Source organism: Ptychodera flava, chromosome 14, assembly GCF_041260155.1.
Source record: "Ptychodera flava strain L36383 chromosome 14, AS_Pfla_20210202, whole genome shotgun sequence".
NCBI classification, from domain to species: domain Eukaryota; kingdom Metazoa; phylum Hemichordata; class Enteropneusta; family Ptychoderidae; genus Ptychodera; species Ptychodera flava.
The window spans coordinates 11,527,043-11,553,194 of NC_091941.1; the positions used below are offsets into that span (position 1 = coordinate 11,527,043).

Genomic DNA, 26,152 nt, shown 5'->3' on the forward strand with positions numbered 1-26,152 from the left:
TGCCCAACAATGCATTCCAGGGAATTTTTAGCTCAACACTATATGCTGTGGAGCTATCAACTTTCCGTAGTATTTGACCACTGCAAGTTGTTTACTTAACGTCATTAAGTTTTGCCATAAGTCCGATAGACATTGGCTGCTGGCAGCGCACATAATAGATTGAACGGAGTCTGCGCACTTCGATCAACTCCAAAAGCCGCTTCCAAATACAGTACAGAATCTACGTTCGTTCAGGTTCTCACACTGGCAGGATATCAATGCGTATTGTATGCCTTACTTCAACGACTTTTTGTGCCGTTCGGCGGCTTTTCCTCCAATTTCTACGACCGCAGAGGCGTTGTGCCGATTAGCAGTGTGTAGGCATGTGTCTTAGGATTGTTTTCGCTGCCTTGATGCTGCTAACTTTTACCAAGGTTCGTATGTGGCGTTTCACATCACTTCGATACCTCTCTTTTTCATCATTTTCGAATCTCTCTTCCAATGATATTTCTCCCCATTGGACCTTTGGACGGACCCTGAAAATATTTTTTGTATTTTTCTACTAGGCCTCTGTTGCTTCAGGATATTTTGAACTGCAAGTTTTATCTGTTCGGAATGTTGCCGGAGAACTTTACAACGGAGACTGTTGTGACGGAGATAGATTACCGGACGCGTCGTGCAGGCAGAACTCGTGTGACACACAGGTCGACGTGTGCTTGAAGGAATACCAGGCAAGAGTGACAACTGATGGCCCCTGTACTTTCGGGAAAGCGCGAACTGAAATATTAGGCGGAAATGAATTTTTTCTTTCGCCAGAGGACGAAGCAGCTCGTCTTAAACTGCCATTTGAGTTTGGTTGGTTGGTAAGTGACAAATTTTAACTTAAACGGCTTCTTTCACCTTCTCCTACAATAGTTGATGTCAACATGTTTTGGACAGATTTTTAACGCAGACGCGGGTACGTTAGCAGTGTGGTGTCGGCCGTCTGCTTCTTTCTGACTGGTCGACGGAATAATTACAGTCGTAGGACGGGGCTTTGGTTTTGATTTGTATCGTTCGATCTTGCCCCGTATTGAGGGCATGTGTCGGTAGAAGAAAAAAAAACTGCAATCGGAAGTGGTTCAACATAGCTATAGATACTCTGTAGCGAAGTCCGAGACGGCGTGTGACTACCAATACGTCATCGTGCAATTGTGTGCAGTAACGTGGAACCTGTCCGAGTCGGACAGGCGACTGGTCCCACAGTATGGCATAGTCGTAAACAGAGGTAGATTTTAAATAAGAAGGGAAAACCACGCGCAGACAAATGGACCAGTAAAATTTAGAAAAATTACCCCGCGGTAAAAGTTGATCATTTGGATAAAGCGCACATTGGTCTCTCACTTTGTCGGGTATGTGAACATTTTTTCTCGACCTTCAGGCGCTGATAAGTTTACAGTCCTCGACACGACGCGTGAGTGCACCGCTCCACTAATACGTATTTACATAGAGCGTAGCGGGGAAGTACTGCGCCTCTGAAATACCGTGCGGTTTCATAGCCAGTTAGTTTTGTAGCTCGGCATACATCCCCCTCGAACGGAGTCAAATCTGCGAGTTAATCAAACAGCCCTGTATATACCACGCACTTCGCGCGAGGTTACTATTTTAGGAAATCTCAGGGCTATGAACGAAAGTCCGTTGACTTCATTCATTTCCAATGATCGGTCGTTCAGGTGAATCATTTTCGAGCGAACCAACCCTTGTTTGACTCTTTGAGGCCGATAGACACACGTGTCAGTGACGGCACGGCACCGTGTAAAAAAGACACATTGACAAGCGCTGTTGTATTTTGCTCGGGTATCCTTTTTTGTGTTGTGACAATTTGCGTTACAATTGCAACAATAAGACAATGGGATACATTTTGGATAGCGTGCGTGAAGGGGGAAGGGGGTTCAGTGAGCTTGGCATGGTGCATCGTGCCAAGGTGACCGAAAACATCTAACCAATTAAAGATTTTTGTGTTGGCTAGAACTGGTGACTCTTAAAAAAAAGAGTATTGATTTTATTCAGAATAACAGTGTGCAGGGTGGGTTTTTGGTGTTTCATCTTTCCTCATAAATTGATAGGGCTTCGAGCAGTAAAGTTATGCATCATGGAGGCAGCACAGACTACTTCCATGGATACATACATATACAGTGTACTTCAAATTGATGTCAGACTGACTGGATCACGGACACATGAGAAAGTGTCGGCAACAGTCAGGTCTTATCTCAGGGTTATTTCTATCCGTGATTAATGCTTACAGCTGCAGAAAGTTTTCACGTGTTCAAGAATGAGGCCGTGGGAGAATGCCTCATCCCAGTCAAAGAAACTGAAAGTCTGAATCAAGCCAAAAAACATGTTTACACATGTCTTCAAGAACAAAAGATTTATTAAAAGGGTGTAAAGACGGGCAGTCCCCAGTACTACTGACCACGACCATCCCCTAGTGTTCACCTCAGGAGTATTTTTTTCTTATTTATTAGTTGACATACTCATGTCCCCAGAGACATGAACTTCAACATTTTCAAAGGTTTAGGGGGTTATATGATGAACAGAGCATTTCTATTGTGATGTTTCAAACATACCTAAAACAGGAGCATGACTCCTCCAAGACGTGACCGCAATTGTTTAAATTCAATTGTTTGTGTACCAAGGGGTCTTTGTTGACAATAGAGAGAGAGAACTGGGCAGTGCTTTGTAAACTTTGCAGTGTCACAAGCGTAGGTGGTGGTGGTGCACCGTGAGAAAATTTCTGCCAGAGGAAATTAATGACTGTGTGTATCTAGCAATATAAGTACTTAAGGCTCAGGTGATCACCCGCATTCCTGTGGTGTGAAATACTGGTATTTATGTCCGGCAACATGCGTGTGAATGGTTTTGGTGCCATGGTGTACACTCTGCTTTATGTCAAGTTACGGGGCCTACTCAAATTTTTTCATACAGACAATGATTAGCAGTCTTTTTTTGTGTACTATTCCAATCTTCTGATTTGTATTGTTGAAATTGTTATTATAGTTAATTATGATTATTATTGTTATTATATTTATTTATTTATTATTTATTTAATTATTTTCATGCCACAAAGTGATTCAGTCATCATAAAGTTTAGTTGTTCCCAAGTTATGTGTATGGTACTCATCATGTTAAACATCAAGTACGCAGATGAATGTTATGTTCCTTCCTTGTTTATCGTTTTGTCTGACCTTTGCTCCCAGGAAGCCCAGAGGTGTTTCTGAAGCCATAGCCAATGCACGCCAATCAGCAGGCCGAGTGGTACTCTGATGGGTGTCATGAAACCCATTTGCAAATAATATGGTGTCTGATTTGCTATTGTCGTGGAAAAAAGGGAATATACAGTTTTTATCTTCACTAACTGTGTAATCACATTCGTGCTGTTATTCATGATTGATAGACTATAAAGCTCAGTGAGTATTTGAAAACAAATACTAGTAGAGCTTATTTCTGGGAAATTATTTCTCTGCATTATGAAATGGTGGGAGTGGGGAGATAAAAAAGCTATGTCAAGTCTTTGCAAGTTTAACCAGTTAAACAAAAAACAAGTCACTATATGTTAATGTGATTTTTTTAAAAAAGTCATTGTGACAGTGAAAAAACTTCCTTGATAAAGATTATCTGGAGCTGAATGATTTAGAAGTCACTGAATTAAAACTTAATTGTTTGAATTTTTTTTTTTGTGACACAATTTTAGATAAATTTAGGACAGTTTTTCACACGATAAAATCCAGTGAATAACTTGTCTGTATATTTCCTTAAGCTCACATGAGCTTATAATTAGGGTGTAAGTGAAAGGGATCATTTGTTTCCATGGAAACCGTTCTCGAGAAATTTGCCCTTCTGGAACAGATGTTGTAATTCTGTCTGGGGTATTGGGTCACTTCTCTTTTGTTAGTTGAAACAAAAGTTAACCATAAAGTAACTATGAATATTTTCATTTGTAACATGAGTCATATAAGCATTAAATGTGATAATTATTGGCGGAAAAAAATTAAAATAATTTTTAGTAACAGCCATTACTGAAGAAAACACGGATATTTATTGTAGAAAAAATTATCATTGGAATTCTGATCATTTTCAAGGGTCAAATAATTAATTCCTACATTTTTTCCATTTTGTACAAGACATGAGGTGAAAGAATATTGATAAATCATGCATATTCTTGTAATTGGAGACCCTGATGATGATGATGTAACGGACACCATTGTGATATGTAGGGGTTTGCGGTTCTCATATTATAACACACAGTCGACCTAATTTTATGAATATTAACGCTGGCAAGTTGCCAAGAAATCTGTGTAATACCTTCAACTGTGTCTGAACCATAGGAAGACCTGCAGTGCTGCAAAGCAAACAGAGCAAGAGTGTCACTCCTGAATGGTCTGAAATTTGCATTTTGTTGTGATGAGATTTAAAGTTCCAGAACTCAATTTGATTTCCGCATTATCTGTCTGCCACCATTCTGGCTGACTAGATATTCAACATGTTTAAGCAAGTTCACTGTTCAGGTCTTTTCTTTTTTTTTTTACCAGTACCAGATGTCTACATATTGCCAAAAGTATCCAGCTTTTGTATAACCATAGCCACAAACTGCCTTCAGGGGATGTCTTTGTGGCAGTGTGTATTTTTAACATGTACTTATGAATTATTGTGCTGATAGCAAAGTGGTTTTACATGAAAAAAAAATGTTAACCTCCCAAGTTTCAAGATTTTTATCAGATTTGATATACAGAGGTTATTTTAAGCAGAAAGCAAGGCTGTGGTCCAACAGCTACACATGAGTTTTTGCTTTGATAATTCCTTTAATAGCCTGAGGAGTTTGACACAAGTGTTCCCATCGGGTAACTTGAGTGTTTCCAGTCATAAGACAGTGGGACAGGTCCAGTTCTGATTGAAAGAGACAAAGAAATGCAGCTCTTTTGTTTGAAGAGTACTCATCAATGTATACAACTCTAAAAAGTGTAACCACAGTGAATGGATTAATTTAAATAGGTTTAATACAAAATCGTTGAAACTTACTTATGCTTTTGTCATAGAACAGCCTTTCATTATGCGTTACACATCATTTGATAAACTGCGCTTCTGAAGGGAAGAAAAGTTTGAAGTTTGTGATGCCATAACAGCTCTATTAATTTTTTGCAAACACTAAAATGTTTCAATCAATATGGTAACAGCAGAAATAAGTCTTGTCAGACATTTATTACGTGCAGGTTGTGAACGTCACGTCCTGAGATAAAAATGCAGCAAATCTTTCCATGGTTTGATTCAGAGTGTAATCTTCCCAATAGCTGTCACCATTCATGAGAAAACTTTCAGAATGGATTGTGTAAATATCATTGAAAGGTTATTTGGTCCAACTCCTACCATTACGTCCAATGATGATGTAGAATTTTCAATTTAAACAATCAAAACACATTGGCAACATTTCGGCGGTCAACAAGGATGATGATAAATGGTTGATGTCACATTTGAAATGCTTTAGTCAGCTGGTGTACCTTAAAGGCAGAGTATATTTAGATCATCTAAAGATTTTAAATAAATATAGATAGAGAAACTGGGAAATGGTAACTGCATAAATGACGCCTGTCAGTCTTAGTCTGTTTTACAGCCAATTGATTAATTATTTGTAACAGGGTTGTAGGTTTAATGGATGGTGCTCTGTTCAACTTCTGGTTGGACTGGATAATATTATGTCTGTTGAATTTTCTTGGTAAATGCCATTAAATTCTGCATTGAGCTCTCTGGAGATTGCATTTTGTATGAATTGCTTTGTTTCCAAGACACTGCAGTGTCAAATATGCTAAGAAAATGGTTCAGGCATGTGTAATTAGTAGTAGTGTCGGAGACTGCAACACCTGGTGCCTGGCATTAGGTTCTAAGATTGGTAATATGTCTTCTAAAATGTCTATCCCTCCATTTTACTGTCTGAATGTTTTGTCTGTAGTGCCTTCGAAATAGCCATTTTATCATAACAGACATTGTAAGAAAAGAAAGTTTTTTTAAGCATTTGAGGATAGAATATCTTTCCATATTTCATTTTAAAATTATTTGTGGCATTTGTACGATTGAACATAAAAAAATCTTGTGCCATGCATTGCATTTGATTAAAGAGTTGTAACTGTAGTCAGTGGAAACTGACATGCATACTTTGACATTATTGTAGATTTGAGCAAAAGCAGCCACACTCCGTAAGCTTTTAACAGTGACAGTTTTGCTTCAGATGCTGGCCTGTGATTGGTCGTTGCTATGGATCCCATGCAAATAGACGATGGAATGTGTGTCCACAGTTGTATTTGCCAGCTTGTCTCATGAATCAATTTCACAAAATTGCAGTAAAATTAAAATTCATTAACTCTTACTTGGAGTCTGAGACCCAACGCAGAGCACTTAAGCCCTGAAAGTTGATGCAGCACTGTAGAGTGATAATTCAAGAATGCAATACTGTCAGATTTCCCGGTGGCCCTGGGATGTTTCCATTATCTTTATGTTTGAGGTCTTAATTTAGAGGACGTGTGACCAATCTCACACAGAGTGGCTATTTTGACCTGCCCTTATCCTCTCAAGATATCTATAGGAAGTGTGTTCATATATCTGGAATGATGGGGAGGGGGTAGTGTGAGTGAAATGAATTTTTCCGATAGCAGCAAAGGAAGTTGTTGTACATTTATCATTCTGCCCAACCATGTATCCACAGAAAGGAAAACATTGCCCTCAAATTACCCAGGGACTGTCAAAATAAATGCAGGACAAGCATTGCAAATGTCGTCAGTTTGTTAAAAATTTATGAACAATTTATGTGAGAGCAGTAACCTGGTATGAACATGGAGAATGGTATTTGCTGAAATACTTTAGTTACCCAGGTGCGGAAGACTACTTTACACTGGATTTCTGGTGCATTTGCTAATGATACTTTCATTCGGAAATTTGTGAAGTCTTAACTTGTTCTTTTATTCCTCAACTGTATCGGATGTTTTCGTTTGGGAATTTCCTTTAGCTTGTTTCTGATGCACAGCTGTGTATGTTCAATGTCAGTTACCGATGAATGAGTATTGTTTCTTTGTCACTGATTTTTAACTCTCACAAAATCAGTGTGGGAAAAATCCCAACACTTTCTTCTAAGCTCCTTAACTTATAACACCGGTGAATTAAGCCTACTTTGCACTAGATTACTGCTTCCAAGCACATTTTAGGTTCAACCTTTGAAACAATATTCTATAGTTTCTCTCCTCTTGCATATGTAATATCATTAAAAGCATTGCCAATTAAAAGTAGGATTAAGAGCACTTTGAGTGTAAATAAACTCATTTCCAGCTCACCTAGACCCAATTGTTGCAGTGTTGCTAAGTGTTTTGGATCCCTGTTGCAACATTTTGATCGGGCTCTATTGTTATGCAAATTGGAGGCAAGGAACAACAAGCAAGCACACACTGGGGAGATTTGAAAAGGAAGCATGATGGCTGCCCGAGTAGTTTTAAGAGTTTGGTATGCAGTCTTGTTTGGCTTCTTTTTGCTGTGACACCAGTAAGTTTATGAACCATTTCACCAGCACACAAACATTTCTGAGACCCTTGTTGACACAAGTGAGCAGACATGCTATGAAACTCAAGGACAGGGTTAAGTTGTCATGAGAAATTTCATGCCAGTAAGCAAGGACACATGTCAACCACAGTGAACTCTTAGATGCACATGTGAATGTCTATCTTTTCCATGCTGAAGGTACCATTGAAGTTCAAGTTCTTTCTAATACAATGTGACCCCTTCCCTAGGCTCCATAACATAGTTAATAGCATGGTGACTGCATGCTCAGGTATGCTCAACCATGTGTGATCTAGTCTGCAACTTTTCATTTACTAAGTTTCAGTCAGCTAAGTGGCAGGTAGATTGTAAAACTAAAAGCAGACAATACACTTTGTGTGACACCAGAGGCACATTTAGCATTTACTGCACATGTGCACTTCTAGTATCTCATTTTTTATTGGTGTGTAATTACATAGACGTTGATAGCATTTCCATTAAGCTTTATAATAATGAAAGCTCTCGGATAATTTACATCCTTGTACTGCTTACAGGCTCAAGGTTTGATATTAATTATCCAGAAAATGGAAAGCTTTCAGTGCTAATTTATTCATAACGCCAAGTCCAGATGATTTCATGATGCTATGATTTGAATGGACAGGCCAAGACGTACTCTAAATATTTGAAACTTGTAGCCAAACATGGAGATAATCCACATAACCTACAGATCTCAAGTAGACGCTCTGACCTGGAAAACTCCTGATGATAATAAACCCATTGGCTGCAGGCACTGCCATATATTGTCTTTGATATTTTATGAACTCAAAGTACCAGGACTATTTACAGCCAGACTTGCAGCCAGATTAAACCGTCACACCAGATGCAAAGCAAAATTATAGGGCTGGCTGAATTTATTTTATTTCAATTATCTTTTGTTTGCAATATTGAAATCACATTATTTTCTTATTTGCATGCTTTGAATGTTCCAGGTAGAATCTGTAATGAGAGATATTATTTTTTCATCATAAGAGAGAGACTTGCAGGGGGTTGCCAAGACGACACTGATGATGTAATGCTCGAAGTTTCACTAGAGTTCTTTGATTCAAAAAGCATCATTTAATGATTTTGCATTTTAGACAAACTTGCAATGATATTAAAGCTTCATAGAGTCAACTTCATTTGCATAGAGGTTCAGATGGCTCAGTAAGTTTACCTGTTTATACAGTTGTAATCTGTCAGTGATACTCTGGAAAATCAACTCAGCTATACCTATCCATAAAGTGACTCTTTGTCTTACTACTGGAAAAGCTTCTCCACTTTTCCAGTGTATGGAATTGCAGTCACTTTTGTGTGATGTGGGATATTAGGTATAGCCAGTGCAATAGTATAAATAACATAAACACCGTGAAATTTCTTGCATTCATATACAATACCGTCATATTGTTTATCTCTGCCAATTTTTTACGCTGTACATTCAAGTTCGAGGTAGCTGTTCCCACACATCTGCCAGTGATCACGAGTTCACTTTGAAGTTGTGGAAACATAGTGTTACATGTAAAGCTGCATACATCTGTGTTTCACTCTGTAAGTCTATAGCACACTATTTGCTAAGAAACTGCCAAAGGAAGTAAAGCCAGTCACGTCCAGGCTTCAACTTTCTAAAACATGAAAGTGACAATTACTCCTCTTTATACCTGTAATAATTGTCATTTCTCATGAAGTATAGTGATTTAATGAAACAATGTAGTTTCTTCATGAAGCTATTCTTTGTTGTTTTCCGAGTACAGCACTCAATTGTATACCATCTAAAATGAGAGAGCTGGATTTTTTTTCTGTATGATAATTGTTGCATTAAAAGTTGACAGCCCCAACTTTGCCATGCATAAATTTCGATTCTGTTGGATGCTGTTTCTATGAGAAAGCATCGCAATCTAGTATCTTCAATGAGAACGTAGATAATAGTTTCCAAACCTTATATTAAAACTAGGTTTGATTCAAGCGGTCAGATTCCAGGCAGTCAGAAGTGATCAAAAATAATGGTGTTTGTGTATGTGGTCTTAAGCGTTTGCTTTAATGCGACACAATGCAACACATTCATTGTCATCATGATTTGATTAATGGTAACATTGTCTGCTGGATTTACCGGAGAATGTTCCCCCTAAGTCCTGGAAAATTGTTAACGCTTAAAGCTTCTAAGAAGGCAGACATTTTTGACAGCTAGTTTTATAGGAGAGAGTAGTTCAGTTATCGTGGTGAATTGAATCATTCTTGGTGTATAGTCTTGATTTGATTATCTTATTCCCCCAATTGTTTTCTGCTGTACTTGTGTTGATTTGAATTTCTAATCCTTTTTGCCCTAATGACATTTTGAAGGGGGTTGATTGACTTCTATGCAAAGGATGCAGTTGAACCCAATAATTAAATGTGTGCAGCTGGCCTGACTGACAAATGAATTTGTCAAAGAATTGCCAATATACAAAGTATGTGTCCTTAAACAAAAGACTTGGGCAGAATATTACATATACCAGATACAAGATGATACTTTGTGAGTGATGCTGTAAAATACCGAAAGAGGGAATTAAAAATAGATGGCAGGAAGTGGTAATTGGAGTAGAAGCACCTAGCTTTTGACCTCTAGTTTATTGATCTGTCAGTGAGATCTGGCTTCTGTTCACTGTTTGGCCTGCATTTCCAGAGTAATCGACAGAACACATGTATAATAGCGCTGTAGCTGACTCTTGTATTATGTCTCTAGCGATGTGCAAGAAATGGCTTTTTTTGTGCAAGAGTGAAGGGGGAACAAACGGAGGAAAAAAATCCCACCCATTGTGACAAGACATTCCACCATGGCTGCTAGTGTGAGATAGTTTGCACATGATGTATATCAACTTCTCCCATCGGCCTTCTCTTGCAAAGATCTAGGCAGATTGTGTTGCTGTTTGTGAAAAGAGTGATATTTATCAACATAATATTGAAATTTAATTTTCCCTGTTTGAATACAAGTCTTGATTCATGAGTTCATTAAGGTCTGCATTATCATCTCTTCATTTGAATGAAGTGACTAGGATGTAGTTTTTCACACACTCCATATTTACCTTGTGAATTATTTTATGTGTTTTGCAAGTTAAGAATGACTCTGTACAAATAAATACTGGAGGCAGTCTTCACAATAAAAGAAAACAACTCATAAACTGTGAGAAACACACAAGTGAGGTGCATATTAAACAGTTTGTATAGATGTGTTTATCCAGCCTTGGGAACTGTAGACTCCCATGTCCTGTATTTCTTAGCTGAGAATTCCTGGTATTTAGCGTTAAGCATGGATGAGCGCATATCAAACTGAAATTTTGCTGCTGGCTGATATGAGAGAATGTCATGATTCACTGAACTCTTGCCAGCAGAAGTGTTTGTCAAAGATTACCATACCTTTTAGGAGGTTACCTAATCTACAGATTATCAATTTCTGGGGTGAAAAACATGCCTATATATGGGGTAAAATACATTGCAAACGGGAGAAATATCATGTCGCCATCCGCATTGACAGTTTGAACAGCAGGGCAGACCTGATGTCAGGTTTGCTTGTTGCAAACAGGAAACATATATAAACTCAGGCTTGCTGTGTATAATTTGTTATTAGTTACAAAGTCCTGGGGATTGCAATTTCTCCTGTGGCAAAAGCTCTTCGCATGTGACAACTTAAACTATGAATATGGAGAAAATAGATGCTCAAAGTATTTTTGCACTCACTCCCTAGATGTTTCTTGACTTCCCAAAGTTCTGTTAGATAAATTTGTTGACAAGAGTCTATAACTTTGGTGTCTTTATGCTATGATCACAACATATGTGGTCCAATTATGTAGTGAAGTACTTCTTATTGTTATCCAAACTCCTTGTTTAAACCTTTGATGTGTAATGCTGTGAAATGATGAGTAAAAGACAGCAAAACTTGGACAAGCTGCTGAAGTTTCTTAAGTTAACACAGGTGTTATACAGAGATTAGTGGGAAACATGGCTTGTAGTTGCCATTTTCTCACCTCAGGATTGCAAGCATGCCAATGTTGCTCTCATTTGCCATCAGGCCGTGCATCTGTCTCAATATAACACAGACTGTAAACAGTCGTCGTCTTTCAAACACATTTTTTCTCATGATTAGTGGAATATTGATTTGCCCGCCCCGTTTGTTTTGTGTACATCACATAAAAAACACTGTTGACGTCATACCTGCCCTCTTTCATGCGTCCTTCCTTTTTTTGGCATTTTTGAAATAGCTGGTTCATTTTTTCCCAGCACATCAGCAGTGACATGGTTTCCAGTCAGTCTATCCAAGAATTAGCAATTCAACTTTTTATCCACCTACCACAGTAATACAGTTTCAGCGTTCACTCCAAGTATTCAATCAGATACATCTTCATGTCAAGCTGAAAGAACTCCTACAATCTGTCACTGTAATTTTGTCTTTTCAAACAGACATCTGCCAAACACAAACATTTTTTTAGTGATTCTTTCAGAAACCATGGTTTTGCCTGCTACTGTGTAGACAAGGACATATTTGTATGTGACAGATTTATCACCAAACACGGAGTAAACCAAGCACAAAGGAAGGAATTTGAGTTTTCAATCCAGTCTGGGATGGCACTGCCTGGCATCATCTGTATTTCTGTGTGTAAACTAGGGGCTTGTTGTTAACTATTTGATGTTTGTGTGCTTTTTGTTAAAGTCTTCCCTGGTCTTCATACGGCAAGAGTAGACCAGACAATTATATATGAGATAGATTTGGTAAAAGTTCAATGTGTAGCCTAACTAAAACAGTTGTATATTGTCTGAATATGACAAGGAAGAGGTTAGAAAGCTAAACGAGGATATGTCAAGGAACCTTCATAGATTGAATGTAGTGTCTAATTTAGACTTACTCACTGATGAAGCTTATTCCTGAAACTAAGTCTTAAAAAATCTGAACTCCCTGGCTGATAAAATTTTATTTCCTCTGGATATTTAGCCCAGTGGAGTGTACAAGCTGAGAACATACTTGGCCACTAGATACTGGCAAGTTAATTGTGCAGGTTTATCAATTCACTTTTAACTGCCTTTTATGGTATACTTTGCTAGCTGTAATGTAATCCAGAGCAGCACCAAGAGATGGTAATAGTCATTTTATGTCTTCAGTTAAGGTTTGTGATGTCCATGTAGCCCTCTTATGTGCTAACTAATAGTTGTTACAATTCTAGCAGCTGTTCACAAATAACACTCACTCCCCCCCCCCAAAAAAAAGTATATCTCAATGCTACCTAATAAGTTATGTCAAGTCTTGAATATGGATTGCAATTAATGTGACCCAGTTTTAATGAGTCTGGTTTGGGAAATTTATGGGATGAGTTAAGTCTGCTTCCACTGTGGAATGGTAGAGACCCATGATGGAGAAGTAGTTGTGGAGTAATTCGTGAGTGATTGTCGTATTGGTTGCAATCACTGGCACCTGATGACGTTTAAAGTGCATTTACCCAGCAACTATTAGTGAGTACTCCATCTTTGTGTGCTGAAGTGGTGGGATCACTTTGAGACCATTTGACCTACCAATGACGTCAAACAGCACTACTGCTCTTTGCATTATGGGATAGCTATGAAGAGAAGAATTGTGATAAATTCACATGAAGCTGTTAACATATGTAGAAAAAAAAACAAGCTTGGATGGAAACTACCTAGATGTTCATCATTCTCTCTGGTAGCCAGGTTCAACATTTATGTAAACTGCGATCCCTTTGTTGGGTTGTGTTTTTAAATTTCAGCTTTTTGTTTGCTTTGTGAAGTTTGAAATTGATCACAGCTACCTCAAACCAGCTTGGTCGATTCAGCTGTGAAAATCTACACCCCAAACTTGCAGATGCTTTCAATCTGCTAGCTAAACCATACTTTGGGCTGATATTATATTTTGGAAAATTTATTCAAAATTATACTTCCATTTTCTGATAGCGGCAACAATTTAGCTTCCAGTAATATTCATTTTAAGAAAGAGGAGAAAAATCTGCAGGGATAATATAATTTGAGTGTAACATGATTATAAATTTGCACAACCCTGGGTTGTGGCCTTGTAAACAACACTTTCCAGTACTGAGTCAATGCTATCATTCAATTAGCTCACCAAAATAAACTATGGCTTGACATATACCTTTACTAGTTTGCATAGCGGTCTCTGTATCATTGATAAACTTAGACTGTTGGTTTATCATTCACAACTGCACAATGATGGGTTTGGCATCAGGTTTCATACAAATTACAGTCTCCAATATGAGGCTTATTTTACAAGACAATTAGGTGTATATTTATAGCTCTGTGTTTGATTTTCTTAACTGAGAATGTTTTTGAATCTTAAAGAAAGTCTTGAGATATTGTTGGGATTTGTATCGTACTTGTAAGTGATTGCATACTAAAAAATATGTCTCATATGGTGAAAATTTTTAGTTTTATTGAAAGGAAAGGATGTGTAAATGATTGAATTTGATAGTCGTACGAAGAGACTAAATTTACAAACCAGAGACACATTCCAAGATACATAGACGGCAATAACCTCTTCTGTCAATGGAAGATGTGGGATTTGAATTCTGGAAACAAAATTGATTTTGTTGAACCTGTATGTCATGCAGTAAATTTAACCTCATCATATCGTGCAAGGGATTATAGAAATACAATTGCTGATAAACTGGTTCTGTATACTTTTTTTTGGATTTTTTAGTTTTTATCTTTCGTGCATTCAGCTACAAGTGCTGTTATCAGTAATATTTGAATATTTTTTGGTTTTTTGGGGTCATTGTTGTATAGTTTGGTGTTCCACACCTTCAAAGAATGTTGATATGAACTCCCAATGCAAATAGCTTGCTGATACAGCCTGTTACAAATGTTACTATTCACATGTGAATTGAATCATGCTGTTAGTTTAGTTACACTGGCTGCATGAAGTACAACTTTACCATTATGGCTCTAATATACTGCTGTCCTCTATTTCCCTCTGAAATAAATATATAAAAAAATAAATACATAAATATGAAATACAGGTAATGAAAATTACATGAAGAAATTTACCAGAAGTTACAGTCTAAGTAATTATGCTTTGAAAGCAGAGTTTATAAAAACTTGCTGTGTATTACATGATTGTGTCAAACCAGCTGGGGGACGTGGATGAGCAGGGAAGCATTGCATGTGTAATAACCGTGACAGTTGCAGGCAAGTATTATTGAAAATGAAACAAAAGTGTTACAGTTGTATGTTTTAACAGCAGAATGATTTCAAACTTTGACTTTTAAACCAGAGAATCTGGTTATCTGCAGCAATAACGGTTCCCTTCTATTGATTTTTCCTACACGTGTGTTATACGTACCCTGTATATGATATCAGTATTCTAAATAGTTCAATGATTCTTTTGTCCCAGGGATAGATGATGGTAAGCATGCAGCTGGATTTAACATGAATCCATCAATTTCCTTCGGTAAAACCGTTTTCATGCCTTTTTTTACTATGGGCCTTTTCATTTGGCCTTCTGAGGTACTGGGGCCAAATAATTAAAAACATGCACTTCCACTTGATTGAATACGCCGCTTGCATCAACTTCTGGATAATAGACAAGCCCTGCTCTGACCAGAGAAGCATGAGCCATTAGCCAGAAACATGAATCTTTTCAGGCAGTTGGTTACGTGAGAGCTGGATGCCTGTTGACAAGTCATACAGCAGGAGTCTCTTTTCAGTGTCATTGCAAGTAGACCTAGGTGCTCCGCAGAGGTGATTTGTTATGTTTTTGGTCCAGGGACCTGTGTTGGTTTGCTGAAATGAGGTTTGGCCTATTAATTTCATGTATTTATGATATGAAAGCAAAGGACACTCACTGCATTTTAAGCTGCAGCTGTCATGTGTGCTGAAACTCACAAAAAAGTCAAAACCCTGATATGGAGAACCTTGCCTAAAAATTTCCAGCCGGGGATTCAATTATGCAAATTAGTGGTCTTAACCTTAATACCAGCGTTACTAAGTTATCAAAATTGTGGGAAATAATTTTTTGAAATCCATTATTTCATTACTTCAAAATTCACATGGTTATAAATTGATTACAGTAATAGGATCAAGCGTTGTCATGGAGATGGGAAGATCCCGGCGCATATTGTGAGCTGGTACCTGATGAAGGGCTTGGTTTCCCGTTATTGTTGGAGATTATTCAATGCACACAGGTTTATTTTGTGTAAATAGGATTAATGTTTAAATTCTAGCAATCTTCACTCTATAAATAAGATTTTATCATCAGTCTAAATACAATTTACAAATTCATAATTTCTGTGTCATCTTTTCTCTTCTCCCTTTTTTTTTCTGTTTTAAACTTGGTCACAAGCACAGTTGATATATTTCCGTACGGTGAAGATGAATTACAAGTGTTGAAAGAGAGGTATTATGAAAGAAAAGATGTGGGCAAGATGTGTTCCAAGTTGCAGTAATGTCAAATGTGTTAGAAATGAAAGGAAATCGAATCCTTGAAAACCTCAGAAATATTGAACATTTACATCCTCTAAGGAATCAAACCATGTACAAAGTTCATGTGTAAATTAATTTATTGAAACTGATGTGATAATTGTTTTTCCAGTTCTAATATATAAATTGACCCTTTCCTGACCACACATGTAGGTGTTACTTACAAAGAATGTAAATATTATACAGCAAATTTCCTGTGCACTATACCAGCATCTAAAAGTAGTCATTTTTAAAAGGAAAATAAAGTCACACCGAAATTAACCGGTGTGACTTGCGGTTGTCGAATCTGCTGCCTGTGTGAAATCAATACCAGGAGGCAATTATGCAAAAGTCTTATTGACGTGCTGCCTTTCCATAGAAGAAATTTCAGTTACTTAGGTGTTCATCTTAGTCGTGTTAGTCATAACTCATCTATGTATTACTGTGTATGTTATGTGCCCAGTTTCAGGTAACCCTGGATTTTTTTTGCAGCGATACAGCAGACTTGAGTAGACTTTGCGTACTTCATCCGCTCCCCTCTGAATTTTGTCGTTCTAAATTGAAAATAATTCCATGTATTGTTAAACCTGTGTGTGTGAGTGTGTGAATGAAAGGACTGATCATGTTGGCAATCATAAATTGCTTTGAAAATTAGGTCTGTATTCATGGTGCAGCACACATACATCTGATACTCTTTGTGCAAATAATTATCAAATTTATGCACAAAATGTACTTTTTGTATGAAAACTCTAGATTGATTATGAGGTTTGGAGTGAATATCAGGCAAGGTTTGTGATGTATCTTAAAATTGATAATATGGAATGAACACATCCAGTGCTAAATTCTAGGGCAGATTTGTATAAAATCTGTTTGTTACAAAATTTGCACAACATTTAGACAGAAGATGAAGGATTGGAATTTTTTTCCCTTCATTCATTTCTGGTAATTGAAGGGTGGTGTGTTTCAGCTCCCAGAAAGATATCATACTCTTGAAACAAAGAGCAATCAATCTTTCCCTTTTTTGAGTGGCAAACCGTGAGTACTTATACTGCGTTTATGTACAGACAATCAATAGAATCATATTGATGGCAGAAATATTGTACACAAAAACTTGAAAAGTACATATACAGCTGGGGAATACTCAGCATTCCACTCCGCTGTGTTCAGGAAGGATTAAGGTCATTGTTGGAAGTAGTCTTTTTTTGAATATAATGAAAGAAGTCATGCCACGCTAAGAATGGGGTGTTTGCAAATTAGTGAAAAGCGAGAAACTGATGTCGGAGAGTCTAGGGAGAGACTTCAACAGACCTGTAATAGAGTGCTCAGCGAAAAGCAGAACAAAACGTCAATAGAGAGCCATGGGCCACAGTGACTTACTCTTCAAACAGTTCACATGGTACTGTTCTCAGAGAATTCAATTTTGGTGGTAAATAATTAAAGTTCAAGAATATGTGGTGCTAATAGTGTGTTCTACAGAAGCCAATGAGGAGGAGGATAAATTTCTTTTTGCAAAAAGCTTGTTTTTGTGAAAATGTGTGTATTCTGTCAGCGAGGACATGATTTTTGAAAGGAGGACACACAGAAAAGGTTTAATATTATACAGGAGTGAGAAATAAATATCAGCTCTGTTTACAAGGTCATAATGATATTACAGTCCTGCTGGCACCCCAGTTACTGTGATTTGACTTGCAAATTAATTACCAGCAAAAGTTGAGAAAAAAACCCCATACAGGCAGGACAATGGTAACCCTAATTGGCACGTATTATGTGTTGGTTTACAACTTTCCAGGAAAATTGGTGTCCATTCCTCATCAACACTTTGGTGTGTTAAATCAAATGTGGTCACCGTAATGAAGATAACCAAATATAGTACGTCAGAGGAATTGTCATTATTATTAATCATTATCAATGAGGGAGCTAGACTTTGTAACTTTTCTGCCAGCTTTTGTGCATTCTGTTGGTTTTTGACTGTTGTCCAGCTTGAAAGATGATAGACGGGTATGACACATTTAAATTTTTGTGATAAAACACATTTGCAAGGGTATAAAGGTGACACTGTCATTTGTCTATGCATAAACGCTACCTGGTGTAGTTGGAAAATTAGAACACTGTAAACCGAGGACAATTAGGAGAGCCTGAAATGAACAAATGCATGATCAGTCAGTATGCTAGGCCCTGTGAAACAACTGCAAATCTTTGTTGTAGTTTCTATTCTCATCCTAATTGTTACCATACACTTATATGCCCAGTTATTGTCACCAGACAAACTATAATGATCACCATATGGTTCAAGGCAAACTTGCAAAGGCCTACAGTTTCAGCCAGCCACCTCATTCATAGCAGATTACATGAAAATCTTTGATAGTAAAGAATTCTGGTAATTGATGTTGTAGCTAAACCATCTTTCCAAGTTCTCTTGATTTATTTTTCATTGAAGGAATCAATATTTAATGAATTAGATTCCCATTTTGTCCATTCTTACTATGAAAAGAAACACTGAGAGAATGCTGCACAAAACTACATTGTAGGTATCTACCATAAAAATATTCCTCAGTTATTGGGGATTAAACTAATAAATATGATATTAATTATGGCATTGCAAGTTTGAAATATTGAATGTGTTTAGTGTGTGTAGATCCCAGGATTAATTATGATAAGAAAAATTATGTATTCAACATACATACCATGCAGGTATCGGTTGCACGGTGGATTGTAATTTGCCAAGACTTGGCTTTCGTTTGACTGATAGTCAGACTTGGGCGGAAGGATGTGGACACACTGTATATATATCTTGATACGATATGATATTAATTCAGGGACAGCAAATTTTTTTAATTAATGGTAATTAAATGAAACATCGCAGCATTATTTCCCCGTCATTAAGCTGGTTATAATTACAGTTGCATCATACTGATATTAAAACTAATGATCCAGAAAACGATGACTTGCACGCGTTTGAAGAGTCCGCTTCGTTATGACCCCACGTAACACCTGACAGCCGAAAATGGGGTTGCACCATAGATAATAAATTGAAATATTTCAAACTTTGTAACTGAATGCAGTCTTTCGTACTAGAGCAGATAGAGAAGTAGTGTCCCCCCAAAGGCAGCTAAACTAAATTTACAAATTGTAAAAATGAGGAATATGAAACCAAAATAAACAAACAACCTGTATAGATGTAGATGACACTAACTGATCTTGACTATTAGTGTTTATGGGATGTGTGTTAGACTACTCTGTCAGTGAACTAGACACAATGGTGAACATTTTATTATATAGAAAGTTGTAGCTGATGAAAAATGAAGTTTTGTTCTCTGAGTGATGACGGGCCATGGTGTGTAACAGGGTAGCCAGGTCTGTATATTTTGTTATGTGTAAGTTAATTAGAGAAAGCCAAACTGTTTGTAGAGTTGTATACACACTGTTCCTCACCTACATGGGCCCTGTGGTTTGACCCTATCGATTTGAGTGGTAAGCGTGGACCTGTATACAGGAACACGGGGGTGAAAGGGTCATATGCTAAGAATAGCAAAATGAGGTCTGTAGCTTATGCAGGTTCTCCACTTTGGAATGTTAGATTTGGTGAGGTAGAACTAATGCATGTGTCATCCACAACAAATGGTAGGAAAGCAATGATCTATCAGTGAAGATCAGCAATTATAGTGCCAGCGATCAGGGATAAATAGTCCATTATTGTAGCCAAAAAGAAACAGAACTCACCCATCACTATTTCAGACACCTTAAAAAAATCATTTTGTCGACTAACGACTTAACTATGCACAGAATATTTACTGATAATATGACAATAGGTGAATGATTGCATGAAAAGTACACGTACTCAGCCTAATTTTCGTCTCCTCTTAAAAAAGACGGAGGGTAAAAGCATCCATCATAAAATCTGTCAACGAAATCTGTATTATATGTGTATTTATCATAACTTGTGTACCTTAGATAGAGTGCACAGTGCAAAAAAGATTGCAGATAAAAAATACAAATATTAAAAGGCTTGAGTTGAGAGGAGTGGATGTTGTAAATACTGTTGAACCTGTGATCTGCCAGGCATCTTTTCTTATACACATGTTATAGATAAGGTCTTGAAGAGATTATGCAGGTTATAGCTTTATTGGAGTGTATTGGGCTTTGTGGAGATTTAGTTCAACTTTACAAGTTGATCCAACCGGAGAGACATTGATAATTACTGTAAATTTTATAAAATGGGGTTTTCTTTTCCCCTCTGCATTTCATATTAGGTGTAGTCTTGTGTAGACATGTGAAACACCAGTGTATGTAAGAAAGTATACATTAATGCAAAAAAGTTTGTGCAGTTTGCTGAGAATAAATGTGTGACTCCTGTAAATGTAGTAACATGAAAAAAGGTCAAGGACTGCTGTATGTGTCGTGCATTCTTGTTAGACTGTAAAGTCCAGTTGTAGGCCATCTTGATTTTTGGATAAAATTTGATACTGTCAGTTTCATCAGTTTAAAGAGTCTCAAGACAAATATCAAATTGATGAGTATGATGAATTGACTGATAACATTCATACCGACCTAAAAAATTCCTGAATGCATACTTGTGCATGTGTGCATATATAATCTAGAAAACATTTGACGAAATAGAAAGCATATTGTCTTTGAATTGCGGCATATCTTGATGTAATATAACTATGATGTCACTTCACATGGTTATAGTTACTGAAATGTAAGTCAGTAACAATACAGATGGAGTACATTTCAGTCCTATTGGAAGATGGCCAGACATCTTGTAATAGAAAAAGCAAACTTTAATCTTTGTGAAATATACTAAATTAAGGTATTGAGGTCATTATCATGTCAAATGGCAGAAATGCAAACAAAGGGAAGAGCTACTTTATCTCTTGTATTGGTCAAGTAGTATGTTTACTAAAATTTCTCAATAATTCTCGAAAATGAAATTTTATATAATATCAACAAGGAGAACCAGTATGTGAATTTCCAACTTTAGAAAGAGAAAAATGTGAAATTGAAGTCACTTAATCCATTACTTATTGAAATATTCAACAAAAACGTTCTATTCCATTTCAAGAAATTGGACAAAAGCTTGGAAAAGGTTATGGAAGCCCAGGGCTTTGTAAGAAAGACTGATTGTGTACAACAGACAAGCAATCAATTTGAATGAAAGTAATTAATACTCTTCAATATCCTGGTTGATCAGTGCGGCTGATGACTGATGAAATGTAAAAAAAATAACCCTCAAGTTGTGAATGTAAACAAAGGCTACACCATTGCAGCTATGGATATGGCTGTCATCAGCCATTGCAGCTTACAGTGCAGCCCAAGTATTGGGAGTTGGCCTTCATTTAACAGTGATATTTGTATTTGTTCTATAGTTTCGGCAAAAAATCCAATTATGTGTTACTCCATAAGCCATGGTTCACTGGCGCCTGTACGTAATCTTTCAGCACACATAATCTTAAATTATTGTGTAGTGTATTGTACAGCTTTTATTTCCATCGTTTGAATTTATTTATCATCAAACTATTGTTAGGTGTCACCACCCAGGTGAAAAATGAAGATTGACAACAGTCCTAGTTAAACAAATGACAGTGCATTTTATGTTCCAAAGTCATAGTAACGGATACAGTTGCAATGTAGAGTTTGACTAGGGGAATAAATCAAATTTTAATAACAGAAAAAAAGAAACGATGATGTAATTATTATAATATGAAATGAACCCATTCGTAGTAAGATAACCTGTATGTTTTAGTCGTTAGTGTTGATATATGGCTGTACAACGCTGGGTCGATAACTCATTGAAAATTGCAGCCACACAGAATGATGAAAAAGATATTTGTATTGCTCTATTTGTAAGCCTTCTGTGCATGTTAAAATTACTATGCTGACCCACTTCACATGTCTGCATGAAAACTAGATCATACTACAGAAAGGAGTATAAATTAACTTCTGTCTGTAGCCTTAAGTGGGCAATATGTAGTCCCTGGTGCTGATCTGTAGCAGTGTGTCTACGCTAAACAACAGATGACTAGGCAGCTAACAAACATGTTTGGGTTTAGACACCAAACTTAGGTAGGCAATGTGTTCATGGTGGTGAACTTTATGAAGTCATCCACAATATCATGCCAGACCTGGCAGACTCTGAAACTTACAACAATATAAAAGTCCTTGTACATTTCCATGCCTGGCAGACTTGACAGTATAATGAGTATATGTTGATGACACTGTATGCTTGGAATTATCACACGTGCTAGCACCTGGATCTGGCAATATGTGCCTACATTTCTGCATCTTGGCAGTTAGCTACTAGTTTGAGTCGCTTTACAGCTGAAATGCTGTCACTGCGGGCCATGTATGCGTGCATCGCATTTCCAAACCATTTGGCAAATGGCATTGGACTTAGTCAGAAGTCAGAGCACCACAGAGGTGTGGTAAAAATAACACAGCAAGATTTCGTTCGTTTCCTGCGCACAATTTAAAAAAAATATTTTTGGGCCATAATTGGATGTCAAATCTTTGCCCGCCAGCCTGCAAAATTACATTCCCAGAAGACGCAGTGGTAAATGAGACCACCAAATCAAGAGAAATGATGCGATAAAGCAAACTCTATCTCTGTGTGTAGCCTCAGGCTAGCCAAGCAACAAACCTGTCGGTCAGTTACATGGTGACATGACCTCATATTCTGCTTCCTTTCACAGAATAGCGGCAATTCCTAGGGCTTATACTTCCTAACTTCATGACCTGCCTGAGTGATATATTGAATTTCTGATGGCAATCAACTTTTTATTGAAATACAGCACAGCCCTGTACTGTGTTGGGCAATGCAGCTAGAATGTTTATAATGCACACTTCAACATGATTTTTTCTGGTACTACTTTATGTATGATTAAATCATAAACCAAGTAAATTATATGTTTTGTAGATATCTACAAGTGAATGCAACTACTTCAAATGATGCTAAAACATTTATGGAAGAGTGTACAGTCCAATAAAGTAGGTATAGGAAAAGGAAGTTCCTGTATTTCTTGGAAAATCTTTTACCACATATAAAATTCCATTCAGTCTGATCGTCATTCATGTGTGTCCATAAGGTTTGCACCAGCTAGGCTCTGTCTTCCCAGAGTTCTGAAAACGAAACGAAGATCTCCAAAAAAGTTTTTATGAATCTTTGCTTTATCGTTTCACCCCTCCTTTCTATATGTAGAGTTCCAGTTTCACAATGGAAAACCATAGGATTTGGACAAACCATGGTGGTGAGAGGGTTTATTAGGTCAGATATTACCCACATTGTCAGAGTGGTCCTCGTTTTCCTTCAGTGAGCCCCAAAGAGTGAGAAGTTATGTTATGTCAGTGTCAGGGCAATAAACCTGTATCTTTCCTGACTGGAATGTCTGTCAGTGTAGCTGGCTAAAATCAATTTCAACTTTACCCAAGTTCCCACAAGTTAAGTGATAAAGGTCAAAAGTTGAAACACCCTTGAAAACATGATATAAATATATAAAAAGCTTTCCAAGATTAAGTCTCTGTTGCCATGGAAACTACTCGATCAATATGGTTTACAATTCAAGTTTGTGTGATCTAGAATAATTTTTCTGGCGACACATTCACATACAGGCTCAGAGTACAAGTACTGAATTCTGTGCATTGAAAAGTTAAATTGGGTTTCAGTGAAGTGAGCAAAGAACTCCACAACCTTCAAGCTGTGCCACCTGGAGGCCGTTCCCCTGATTACGATACAATTACAATATGCATTCAGTTTGATAGGTCTTTCTTTACCCAATTAGATAAAAAAAATTCTTGTTGAGCATAGCTGATTTTTTTTAAAACTATAGCTATAGGGTTGGAGACTGCCAGACCTTGGTATGCCTGATATGTACAATGTTATATCAATTGCTGTTGCACTGGGATTGTATCAGATACAGACGCATGCTTAACCCTTGCACCCCCATGTCACTGTCTGCAGGTCCACCCACACCATTACAATCAATGGGGGTTGTACCAAAATTTAGAGGTGAAGGGATTTGAACTAATAGTCTGTTTTTTTCACATATTTTACCTATCAACTGCTCACTACTGTGTAGCCTGCAGAAAAGTCACTTAAATAGTGTGAGCCTTTCATGGTCTGAGGCACGCGTGAGACATCAGTTTTGAGTTTAAGAACTTGCAGCTGACTGTAGACTTTAAAGTTCATAAATCAAGGGTCCCTAAAATATTTAAAATCTTTGATTGCATAAGAGTTGTCAGTCCAGAGAACATGGATGTGGCAATTGAGGCGCGAAGCCCAGAGAAGATCTAAATCGAACGAGACATGCTCAACATCCATCATGTCATAGTCACATGGCAAAGAAATCAAAGGAATGATCTTTTGTAGCAAAGTACCTTTTAAGAGTTAAAATACTGCATATTTGTCAAAACTTGAATTCTTTCACATCTTCAAGAGTTCAGAGTTGTGTCAACAGCAGGAACTAACACTTGACAGCTGTCAACAGAAGGATGCACCTGACAAATATAAAGAAGAAAAAGGGGAGAGAGTATGCACTCAAAGAGGCTTATGGGAAAGTCAGTGAGAGTGATATAGATGGACATTTCCATATGGCGATGTTAGAGGGCACTGTTTTGACGGAGATATAGTAAATCATCGTTCTTTATGTAGAGAAATGTACTCTTTTAAACTTTGTGGTTGCTGAGAACTCACAAGCACTTCATAAAAGAGGGCTGTTGAGTTTAGTCATTCTGATGTGAAAGGATGCAGTGTAAATATTTCAATAATACAGACAGTGGGATGAAAAGCATAGTATAGTGTTATCGTTAGTAAAGTGTGAAAAAACAGTTGTTTGGTTGCATCTGTTTGTGGTTGTCTACAAAGGGGAGAAGAAAGTGACAAGCACTGTCACTTTGAGTCAACGGAACAAGGAGTGGTTGCATTGTTTGTGCTATGTTCTCGCTGTTTGTGAAGTTTTCTCAACCAGTACTGGCATATACTTAGGAAGAATGGCCCTAGTGGCATCATTTACCTGTTACTACTTAGGCCGTATTGTTACCACATTGTTCATTTGAAAAAACCAAGATAATCAGGTGTGAAAGGGTGCAATCCTGCAGAAAAAAACCAACCACTGGAAGTTGTACCACCTTTATTGTCTGCAAAGGAATTTTTCTAATTGGTTTCTATAGTTGTTAAAGTCGTTATATTGTCTCTTGAATGGCATTCAGATGAGGGAGATGTTCCCAAGCAATGTTCTCACCAGTCGCCGGAAGTGGAGACCTGTGAAATCTGTGCAAGACATTTTTTTTTGAAGCCAGTGAAATGTGTGTGTGTGTGTGTGTGTGTGTGTGTGTGTGTTTGAGAGAGAGGCCTAGTGGGGAGAGACGAGGGAGAGAGAGAGGGGAGGGGAGGGAGGGGGAGAGAGAGGGAGGCCTAGATAGAGGGAAGTGGAGGAGGGGACAGAGAGAGAGAGAGCATGCTGGAAATCTGTGTCAGGTAGTTTTCACATGAAGTGAATGGGTCAGTCTGTACGTGGTCACTGACAGATGTGTAGTCAGGCGTCACAATTGAAGAGAATAAAGCGCTGCCCCAAGGTTTTTTGTACGCTCTTATTTTAGGTACGTCCATCCAGTGTTTTCACGGATGAATAGTCTTATATATTTCTCCTTTGTAGTATTTATCTCTTTACCAATTCCTTCAGTATCCTTTAAAAGAAACAAAAAAGTGCATTATAAACAATATGCTTTTGTCTTGTAAGATGAAAAAGACAAGAGATAAAATAGTGGGATGTGCTTCTGATCAGATAATTTAATGAAGGATAAAAAAACAATGAAAGTAATTTGCTGAGAAGTTAAGTCTTTTTCATAATGGAATACACTGTTGTGTTCTTTATCTTTTTTTTGGTGATGAACTTTTGTTACGTTAAACTACCTATTCAATGTGCAGTGATGGCCACATCCTTAGCATGTACAGATGTAGGCAATGTAGGATAACCTGTCCTTGTTGCACCATGTGAAAATATTGGCGTTATCTCTCGAGTTTCCCTAGTGATTAATCCCCCCTCCACATCAGAGGGATGGAAGTTTTCCCCCATGCACAGATTGTCCAAAAGGAACAATGAAAGAAAGATTTATTTTGACTTTACTTCTACACTTCTGTATGTGC

The 26,152-nt window shown here is 37.4% G+C and overlaps 1 protein-coding gene across 2 annotated transcripts in view; it reads left to right on the forward strand.

Annotated features, from left to right (window-relative positions):
* Positions 1-210: 210 nt before the first annotated feature.
* The window catches only part of LOC139149352 (protein jagged-1-like), a 63,223-nt gene continuing 37,281 nt past the window's right edge, over positions 211-26,152 (forward strand). The window contains exons 1-2 of one of the 2 annotated variants that reach the window (XM_070721070.1): positions 211-413; positions 546-842. In XM_070721070.1, the coding sequence (XP_070577171.1) occupies positions 363-413; positions 546-842 (348 nt within the window). In that variant the 5' untranslated portion in view covers positions 211-362. Of the gene's footprint in view, positions 414-545; positions 843-7,389; positions 7,537-26,152 lie in introns of those variants that run through there. The other variant, XM_070721071.1, reaches the window with a different exon arrangement.